Below are 10,000 nucleotides of genomic sequence, written 5' to 3' on the forward strand. Positions count from 1 at the left end.
GTGTGTGTGTGTGTGGGGGGGGGGGGGGGCGGGGCTGGTGGGGGGGGGGGTGTGGCTTTTATTTTGCAAGAAGCTTTCCGCCGGATACGCTTAAGTGACGTCACGTCTTGTCCGGAAAAAGAGGGAAATTTAAAAAGTAGCGACTTTGTTCCGTTGGTTATGAACACCGACGGCGGGTCGACCCCGAGATGAGCCGAGACGCGGCGCCCGGCTGGATGTAGGTCCCCCCACCCCCCCGCTCTCTCAAGCGCTCTCTGAAAAACAATGTCGCCGTTTTTCTGATACGAGCGCTCGCTCTCTCTCTCTCTCTCTCTCGGTCGCTCTCTCTCTCGCTCTCTCTCTCGCGCTCTCTCTCGCGCTCTCGCTACAGCAACATGAAGACGCACCGAAGTCAGCCTATTCCAGAGGATTGTGAGTTACCTGGAATAAGTCGAGTCTATATACACTGTTATGCATATGCAGACTGCTCCAAATGCTAACCCTGTGTGTGTGTGTGTGTGTGTGTGTGTGTGTGTGTGTGTGTGTGTGTGTGTGTGTGCAGGCTGTGTTCTCTGCAGACGGAAGGATGATACTCCAGAGCAGTTTGGTGAAAAGGTTTACCTTGAGAAGGAGAAGCTGATCATCCACTACCTGTGTTTGGTAAGGAGCAATCAATACGTCATCAATACATCATCAATACAGCCTCAATACATCATCAATGTGTCCTCAATTCATCATCAATTCATCCTCAATACATCATCAATACATCAGTACATCATCAGTACATCATCAATACGTCAATACATCATCAATACGTCCTCAGTATGTCATCAATACATCAGAATGATCTAAAGAGGTGGCGTCAATACCTGTTGCCATGACAACCGTTACTAGGCATGAAGATCTGAATGGTCGGTCGGCCTCATGTTGTTCCTGTTGTTGTTGCTGCGTGTGTTGCTCTTATTATTGTTGTTCTCATTGTGGTGTTGTGTGTTGTTCTTATTGTTGTTGTTTTTGGGTTGTGTTCTGATTGTTGTTTTTTTATGTTGTTATTGGTGGTGTTGTTCTTATTGTGATGTTGTGTGTTGCTCTTATTGTTGTTTGGGTTGTTGTTATTGTGGTGTTGTTCTTATTGTTGTTTTGGGTTGTGTTCTGATTGTTGTTTGTTTATGTTATTGGTGGTGTTGTTCTCATTGTTTGTTGTTTCTTGTTTGTTTGTATGTTCTTGTTTGTGCTGTTCTCATTGTGGTTGCTGTTTGTGTTGTACTTATCGTTGTTGTTGTTGTTGTTGTGTAGCTGACGGCCAGCGGGGTGTACCAGAGAGGAAAGGAGGAGGATGGTGTCTTCGGCTTCCTGGTCGATGACATCATAAAGGAGACCAGACGCTGCTCTCGGCTGGTGGGTAGCTAGCCTAGCACCGCTAGCATCTAAAGTTAGCCTAGCACCGCTAGCATCTAAAGTTTGCCTAGCATCACTCTGTCTACAGTTAGCCCAGCCTCACTGTGTGTGTGTGTGTGTGTGTGTGTGTGTGTGTGTGTGTGTGTGTGTGTGTGTGTGTGTGTGTGTGTGTGTGTGTGTGTGTGTGTGTGTGTGTGTGTGTGTGTGTGTGTGTGTGTGTGTAGACGTGCGGGGTGTGTAAGAAGAAGGGCGCGGCGGTGGGATGCTGCGTGGGGAGCTGCAAGAAGAAGGTCCACTTCCCCTGCGGAGCGAACCAGTTCATCTTCCAGTTCAGCGGACAGTTCATGTTAGACGCTCGCTCACTCACTCACTCGCTCACTCACTCGCTCACTCACTCACTCACTCGCTCGCTCACTTGGAGTAACCCTCACTCACTTGCTCACTCACTCACACACTCACTCACTCACTCACTCACTCACTCACTCACTCAGAGTAACTCTCACTCACTCACTCACTCAGAGTAACTCTCACTCACTCACTCACTCAGAGTAACTCTCACTCACTCACTCACTCACTTGGAGTAACCCTCACTCACTCACTCACTCACTCACTCACTCAGAGTATAGGCCCGTCCCAATACCTCCCCTAACCCTAGATCTTTGCCCTAACCCTATATTTAGCGTGTTCTCGTGTAGGGGGTAGGGTGTCCCCATTACTGTAGGGAGCTAAGGGGGGGGGGGGGGTGCTATTTTGCCCTTATTTATAATCAACCCTCAAAACGTAGTGAGGTCCGATGCAGGCTTAAAACGAAGTGGAAGATTTACCGTTGAGGGGCCACTCCAAACCAAGTGGAGGTTTTTAAGGGGGGGAGAAATGGGACAGGGCCTAACTCTCACTCTCACTCACTCACTCACTCACTCACTCACTCGGAGTAACTCCCTCCCTCCCTCCCTCCCCCCCCCCCCCTCCCTCCCTCCCTCCCTCCAGGTCCTACTGCATCGATCACGGTCCTAAGCAGTCCCTGGGGCCGGGGGGCCTGGAGGTCAGTCTGCCCCAGTCCTGCTCCGTGTGCCTGGACCCGCTGCCCCCGCTGCTGGGCTACTCCGTCCTCAAGTGCCCCTCCTGCCACAACAGCTGGTTCCACCGGGTCTGCATCCAGGTACCTGTCTGTCCTCCACCCCCTGTCTGTCCTCACCCCCTGTCTGCCCTCACCCCCTGTCTGTCCTCCACCCCCTGTCTGTCCTCACCCCCTGTCTGCCCTCACCCCCTGTCTGCCCTCACCCCCGCCTGTCTGTCCACCTGCTGCTCTGCCTGACTACCTGTCTACCTGTCTGACCTCACCACCTGTCTGTCCACCTGTCTTTCTGTCTCTCTGAGTACCTGTCTCTCTGTGTGCCTGTCTCTCTCTCTGAGTACCCGTCTCTCTCTCTCTGAGTACCCGTCTCTCTCTCTGAGTACCTGTCTCTCTCTCTCTGAGTACCTGTCTCTCTCTCTCTGAGTACCCGTCTCTCTCTCTCTCTCTGAGTACCCGTCTCTCTGTCTGAGTACCTGCCTGTCTCTCTGAGTACCCGTCTCTCTGTCTGAGTACCTGCCTGTCTCTCTGAGTACCCGTCTCTCTGTCTGCCTGTCTGTGTGTCCAGCGCCAGGCCATCAGTGCAGGGCTGCACTTCTTCCGGTGTACCCTCTGCAACAACAAGGAGCACTTCCAGAAGGAGATGCTCACCATGGGCATCTACATCCCCGAGAGGTAACTACTAGTACTATACTACTACTGTACTACTAGTACTATACTACTACTATACTACTAGTACTATACTACTACTATACTAACCACTACATCCCCGAGAGGTAATACTACTACTAGTACTATACTACTACTGTACTACTAGTACTATACTACTACTGTACTACTAGTACTATACTAACCACTACATCCCCGAGAGGTAACTATACTACTGTACTATATTACTACTGTACTACTAGTACTATACTACTACTGTACTACTAGTACTATACTACTACTGTACTACTAGTACTATACTACTACTGTACTACTAGTACTATACTAACCACTACATCCCCGAGAGGTAACTATACTACTGTACTATATTACTACTGTACTACTAGTACTATACTACTACTGTACTACTAGTACTATACTACTACTATACTAACCACTACATCCCCGAGAGGTAACTATACTACTACTAGTGCTATACTACTACTGTACTACTAGTACTATACTACTACTGTACTACTAGTACTATACTACTACTATACTACTAGTACTATACTAACCACTACATCCCCGAGAGGTAACTATACTACTACTAGTACTATATTACTACTGTACTACTAGTACTATACTACTACTACTACCATACTAACCACTACATCCCCGAGAGGTAACTATACTACTACTACTGTACTATACTACTACTACTACTACTATACTAACCACTACATCCCCGAGAGGTAACTATACTACTACTAGTACTATACTACTACTGTACTACTAGTACTATACTACTAGTACTATACTACTACTATACTAACCACTACATCCCCGAGAGGTAACTATACTACTACTAGTACTACTAGTACTATACTACTACTACTACTATACTAACCACTACATCCCAGAGAGGTTACTATACTACTACTAGTACTACTAGTACTATACTACTACTGTACTACTAGTACTATACTACTACTACTATATTACTACTATACTACTACTACTATACTAAACACTACATCCCCGAGAGGTAACTATACTACTATACTACTACTATACTCCTATACTAACAGCTACATCCCAGAGAGCTAGTACTTCTCTAGTATTATTATAATATAGTATACTCTATCCACCACTCACATATTATTACTCGGCTCTCCAGATGATGTGATTGGTTGTGTCCTCCGCTGCAGGGATGCATCCTGGGAGTTGGAGTCCAATGCGTTTGAGGAGCTGCTGCAGGTCTATGAGAACTGTGACGCTCCAGAGTGCTTGTGCCGACAAGGCCGCTCGCACTCAGCCAAGACCGGGTGTGTGTGTGTGTGTGTGTGTGTGTGTGTGTGTGTGTGTGTGTGTGTGTGTGTGTGTGTGTGTGTGTGTGTGTGTGTGTGTGTGTGTGTGTGTGTGTGTGTGTGTGTGTGTGTGTGTGTGTGTGTGTGTGTTCAGATGTGTGTATTTTAATTTATGTGTGTGTGTGTGTGTTTGGTATGTGTTAAAAAGTGTGTATTTTAATGTGTGTGTCTGTGTGTCTGTGTGTTTGATGTATGTGTTCAAATGTGTGGAAAGATGTGTGTATTTTAATTTATGTGTGTGTGTGTGTGTGTGTGTGTGTGTGTTTGGTACATGTGTTGATGTGTGCGTTAACGGTGTGTGTGTGTGTGTGTGTGTGTGTTTGGTACATGTGTTGATGTGTGCGTTAACGGTGTGTGTGTGTGTGTTGCAGGTGGTTTGAGATTGTGCGCTGCAGGCTGTGTGGCTCCAGAGGGACCCACAGGAGGTGCTCTGGTCTGGACCTGGACTCCAGCTGGGCCTGTCTGGACTGCACCCACTCTGAGGACCTCAGAGGTACTGGGGGGTGTGTGTGTGTGTGTGTGTGTGTGTGTGTGTGTGTGTGTGTGTGTGTGTGTGTGGATCTTATGTGTGTGTGTGTGTGTGTGTGTGTGTGTGTGTGTGTGTGTGTTACTAATGTGTGTGTGTGTGTGTGTGTGTGTGTGTTACTAATGTCTGTGTGTGTGTGTGTGTGTGTGTGTGTGTGTGTGTGTGTGTGTTACTAATGTGTGTGTGTGTGTGTGTGTGTGTGTGTGTGTTACTAATGTGTGTGTGTGTGTGTGTGTGTGTGTGTTACTAATGTGTGTGTGTGTGTGTGTGTGTGTGTGTGTGTGTGTGTGTGTGTGTGGATCTTACGTGTGTGTGTGTGTGTGTGTGTGTGTGTGTGTGTTACTAATGTGTGTGTGTGTGTGTGTGTGTGTGTTACTAATGTCTGTGTGTGTGTGTGTGTGTGTGTGTGTGTGTGTGTGTGTGTGTGTGTGTGTGTGTGTGTGTGTGTGTGTGTGTGTTACTAATGTCTGTGTGTGTGTGTGTGTGTGTGTGTGTGTGTTACTAATGTCTGTGTGTGTGTGTGTGTGTGTGTGTGTTACTAATGTGTGTGTGTGTGTGTGTGTGTGTGTGTGTGTTACTGATCAGTGTGTGTGTGTGTGTGTGTGTGTGTTACTAATGTGTGTGTGTGTGTGTGTGTGTGTGTTACTAATGTCTGTGTGTGTGTGTGTGTGTGTGTGTGTGTGTGTGTGTTACTAATGTGTGTGTGTGTGTGTGTGTGTGTGTGTGTGTGTGTGTTACTAATGTGTGTGTGTGTGTGTGTGTGTGTGTGTGTGTGTGTGTGTTACTAATGTGTGTGTGTGTGTGTGTGTGTGTGTGTGTGTTACTAATGTGTGTGTGTGTGTGTGTGTGTGTGTGTGTGTGTGTGTGTTACTAATGTGTGTGTGTGTGTGTGTGTGTGTGTGTGTGTGTGTTACTGATCAGTGTGTGTGTGTGTGTGTGTGTGTGTGTGTGTGTGTGTGTGTTACTAATGTGTGTGTGTGTGTGTTACAGTCGTGGCAATTTCCTTTAACAGAGATTGCGTCTCTAGGCCAGATGAGATTTCCCACTGCGAAAAAAGCACACAATACATTGGAAAGCAACTGTCCTAGGTTTAATGCATGCATACATTAGAGGTGAGAGTCTGTGCCACATACTGTTTACCTGATATGAACTTGTTTTTGTCTCCCTTCTCTTTCTTTTATTTGTCTTTTAATGAAACTGAGTCTGCTAAACCGAATTGCCCCTTGGGGATAAATAAAGTTGTCTGAATCTGAATCTGAATTAGACTCCTCTCTAGCAGAGTGAGTCCTGAATACAGTGACTGTGCCTGTGTTTTTAGAGTGCCTAAGGGGAGGTCTCCTTCTCCTTTGTGGCCCGTTTACCCAAGCAACAAAGGTCAATGAATAGTCGAAAGGCAGGTTGGCAAGACAATACACAAAAGGAAAGAACAAGGCCTAAGTTATACAAACAAACAACATGATGTAGATCACATTACTTATCTGTGTGTGTGTGTGTGTGTGTGTGTGTGTGTGTGTGTGTGTGTGTGTGTGTGTGTGTGTGTGTGTGTTATCTGTGTGTGTGTGTGTGTGTGTGTTACTTATCAATGTGTGTGTGTTTGTGTGTGTGTTACTTATCTGTGTGTGTGTTACTTATCTGTGTGTGTGTGTGTGTGTGTTACTTATCTATGTGTTTGTGTGTGTGTTGCTTATCTGTGTGTGTGTGTGTGTGTGTGTTACTTATTTGTGTGTGTGTGTGTGTGTGTTACTGATCATTGTGTGTGTGTGTGTGTGTGTGTGTTACTGATCATTGTGTGTGTGTGTGTGTGTGTGTGTGTGTGTGTGTGTGTGTGTTACTGATCATTGTGTGTGTGTGTGTGTGTGTTCTCCTCAGCCTCTCTGGCTCCCCGCTCCGTTGGTTCTCCTCAGGACGGAACTCCGCGGAGGAGCCGGCTCTCCAAACGCCTCGCCTCCCCCACCACCTCCTCCCCCATCAGCTGCAAACGGTACCCCTCTCTCCTCCCCCCTCTCACCTCCTCCCCCCTCCTCCCCCCTCTCTGCTCCACTCTCCTCCTCTCCCCCTCCCCCACCACCTCCTCCCCCCTCTCTCCTCCTCCCCCCTCTCTCCTCCTCCCCCCTCTCTCCTCCTCCCCCCTCTCTCCTCTCTCCTACACTCTCCCCCTCCCCCCCTCTCCTCCCCCCTCTCACCTCCTCCCCCCTCTCTCCTCCACCTCCTCTCCCCCTCCCCCCTCTCTCCTCCACTCTCCCCCTCCCCCTTCACCTCCTCCATCACATTGCCCAACACCTCCTCTTTAAAAAGATTCTCTCTCTCTCTCTCTCTCTCTCTCTCTCTCTCTCTCTCTCTCTCTCTCTCTCTCAGGACTCTGCTCCCCAGTGGCTCCTCCTCCTCCTCACAGATCCTCCAGGCGTTGTCTCTGCAGCTCCTCCCTGCTCCTCCTCCTGCTGCTCCTGCTGCTCCCAGACTCTCGCTCCTCCTCCTCACCTCCTCCTCCTGCTCCTCCCCGCCGACTTCCCCCCGGAGGAGGCCCCCCGGTCCTGCCTCCTCCTCCTCCTCCTCCTCGGCGCCTCCTGCCTGCTCCCTGGTGGAGGTGCAGGGGGAGGAGGAGGTGCTGGGGGTGGCGCTGGAGCTGGTGAGGAGGCCGGACTTTGACCCCAGGAGGAGGCTCTCTGTCAGGTCAGTAGACCCCCCTAGTGGTCCATCTAGACCCCCCTAGTGGTCCACTGAGGGTCTAGACCCCTCTAGTGGTCCACCCTCTAGTGGTCCACTGAGGGTCTAGACCCCCCTAGTGGTCCACTGAGGGTCTAGACCCCCCTAGTGGTCCACTGAGGGTCTAGACCCCCCTAGTGGTCCACCCTCTAGTGGTCCACTGAGGGTCTAGACCCCCCTAGTGGTCCACTGAGGGTCTAGACCCCTCTAGTGGTCCACCCTCTAGTGGTCCACTGAGGGTCTAGACCCCCCTAGTGGTCCACTGAGGGTCTAGACCCCCCTAGTGGTCCACTGAGGGTCTAGACCCCTCTAGTGGTCCACTGAGGGTCTAGACCCCTCTAGTGGTCCACTGAGGGTCTAGACCCCCCTAGTGGTCCACTGAGGGTCTAGACTCCTCTAGTGGTCCACTGAGGGTCTAGACCCCTCTAGTGGTCCACCCTCTAGTGGTCCACCCTCTAGTGGTCCACTCCCAGCCCAGAGGTGATAGGTTCCAGCCCAGAGGTCATGGGTTCCAGCCCAGAGGTCATGGGTTCCAGCCCAGAGGTCATGGGTTCCAGCCCAGAGGTGATAGGTTCCAGCCCAGAGGTCATGGGTTCCAGCCCCAGAGTTCTCGTTCTCCCTGTAGGTTTGACCGCCTGGTGGTGGTGATGATGATGAGGAGGAGGATGATGATGATGATGATGAGGATGATGAGGATGATGATGATGATGATGAGGATGTGTCCATATCATCTAATGAGGGTGGTGTCTCCAGGTGTAAGGATGGGCAGGAGACTCCATTTCCCAGCTGCCCCGGCGGCAGCGAGGCCGCCACCCAGTACTTCCTGAAGCAGCTGGTGCAGCAGATCCAGAGCTGTGAGGTGTTTGAAGGCCCCGACGGCCACAAGAACCTGGCGCTCGACGCCAAAGGTACAGAACCACCGGCTCTCTAGAACCATCACTGTAGAACCTGTATCCATCTAGAACCGTCACCGTAGAACCTGTATCCATCTAGAACCATCACTGTAGAACCTGTATCCATCTAGAACCATCACCGTAGAACCTATATCCATCTAGAACCATCACCGTAGAAGAGTTTAAGTTACACAATTTAGGAATTAATGTGTGTGTGTGTGTGTGTGTGTCTCTCTCTATGTGTGTGTGTGTGTGTGTGTGTGTGTGTGTGTGTGTGTGTGTGTGTGTGTGTGTCTCTCTATGTGTGTGTGTGTGTGTGTGTGTGTGTGTGTGTCTCTCTATGTGTGTGTGTGTGTGTGTGTGTGTGTCTCTCTATGTGTGTGTGTGTGTGTGTGTGTGTCTCTCTGTGTCTGTGTGTGTGTGTGTGTGTGTGTCTCTCTGTGTGTGTCTCCAGCCCTGCGGGGGGACCTCTACTTCGAGGTGGGCCGGCTGCTGTCGGTGTGTCTGGTGCACGGCGGCCCCCCCCTCCTCTTCCTCGGCCCCGCCCTCTTCCAGAGCCTCTTCGTCCTCTCCGGGGACACGCCCCTCCTCCCCCGGGACACGCCCCTCTCCCCCCGGGACACGCCCCTCTCCCCCCGGGACACGCCCCTCTCCCCCCGGGACACGCCCCTCCTCGCCGGGGACACGCCCCTCTCCCCCCGGGACACGCCCCTCCTCGCCCGGGACACGCCCCTCGGCCTGCAGCACATGACCCCGGGCACGCACTGCACACACACGCTGACCACGGTGCGACGCACACACACACACACACACACACACACACGTAACATCCAGACACACACACACACACACACACACACACACACACACACACACACACACACACACACACACACACACACACACACACACACACACACACACACACGTTGAGCGGGACAGGATGGACTCATCTGATTGGCTGACTGTGTGTCTTCAGATGGCGAATGCTAAGAGTTTGGAGGACCTGAAGGAGGCCATGGCAGGTAGCCGGGAGTACCTGGAGCTGGCTGGCTGCAACCGACCAATCAGCAGCCTGGACGAGCGGGACGCCCTAGTGGACGACCTCGTCAACTTCACCCTGATCACCAGGATGGAGCTGCCTCTGCAGAGGTGGAGTATACTGTCAATCTATATACTATCTATATACTGTATATCTATAGATCAACACACTGTATACTGTATATCTATATAGATCAACACACTGTATACTGTATATCTATAGATCAACATACTGTATACTGTATACTTAGATCAACATACTGTATACTGTATATCTATATAGAATATCAACATACTGCTTCTGCTCATCATTCTGTCTGTCTGTTTGTCAGGCTTCGAGAGGGTCTGAAGACACTTGGAGTTTTTGAAC

At 50.2% G+C, this 10,000-nt stretch overlaps 2 protein-coding genes across 2 annotated transcripts in view; both read left to right on the top strand.

The window, feature by feature from the left end:
• strn3 (striatin, calmodulin binding protein 3) overlaps positions 1–192 on the top strand; it is a gene marked incomplete at both ends in the record, with an annotated part of 15,137 nt that extends 14,945 nt beyond the window's left edge. The window contains one exon of the mRNA XM_084482174.1: positions 122–192. Within this exon, the coding sequence (XP_084338300.1) occupies positions 122–192 (71 nt within the window). The remainder of the gene's footprint in view (positions 1–121) is intronic.
• A 102-nt stretch (positions 193–294) lies between these two features.
• g2e3 (G2/M-phase specific E3 ubiquitin protein ligase) overlaps positions 295–10,000 on the top strand; it is a 12,558-nt gene continuing 2,852 nt past the window's right edge. The window contains exons 1-14 of the mRNA XM_084482299.1: positions 295–411; positions 542–639; positions 1,276–1,377; positions 1,602–1,723; positions 2,365–2,536; positions 3,018–3,124; positions 4,309–4,425; positions 4,839–4,960; positions 6,863–6,974; positions 7,349–7,663; positions 8,450–8,604; positions 9,044–9,375; positions 9,569–9,741; positions 9,963–10,000. The exon at positions 9,963–10,000 is cut by the window's right edge and continues 2 nt beyond it. Coding sequence (XP_084338425.1) covers positions 375–411; positions 542–639; positions 1,276–1,377; positions 1,602–1,723; positions 2,365–2,536; positions 3,018–3,124; positions 4,309–4,425; positions 4,839–4,960; positions 6,863–6,974; positions 7,349–7,663; positions 8,450–8,604; positions 9,044–9,375; positions 9,569–9,741; positions 9,963–10,000 — 2,002 coding nt within the window. The 5' untranslated portion in view covers positions 295–374. The remainder of the gene's footprint in view (positions 412–541; positions 640–1,275; positions 1,378–1,601; positions 1,724–2,364; positions 2,537–3,017; positions 3,125–4,308; positions 4,426–4,838; positions 4,961–6,862; positions 6,975–7,348; positions 7,664–8,449; positions 8,605–9,043; positions 9,376–9,568; positions 9,742–9,962) is intronic.

Source organism: Micromesistius poutassou (genome assembly GCF_964030765.1).
Source record: "Micromesistius poutassou genome assembly, chromosome: 17".
In the NCBI taxonomy this organism is placed as follows: Eukaryota; Metazoa; Chordata; class Actinopteri; order Gadiformes; family Gadidae; genus Micromesistius; species Micromesistius poutassou.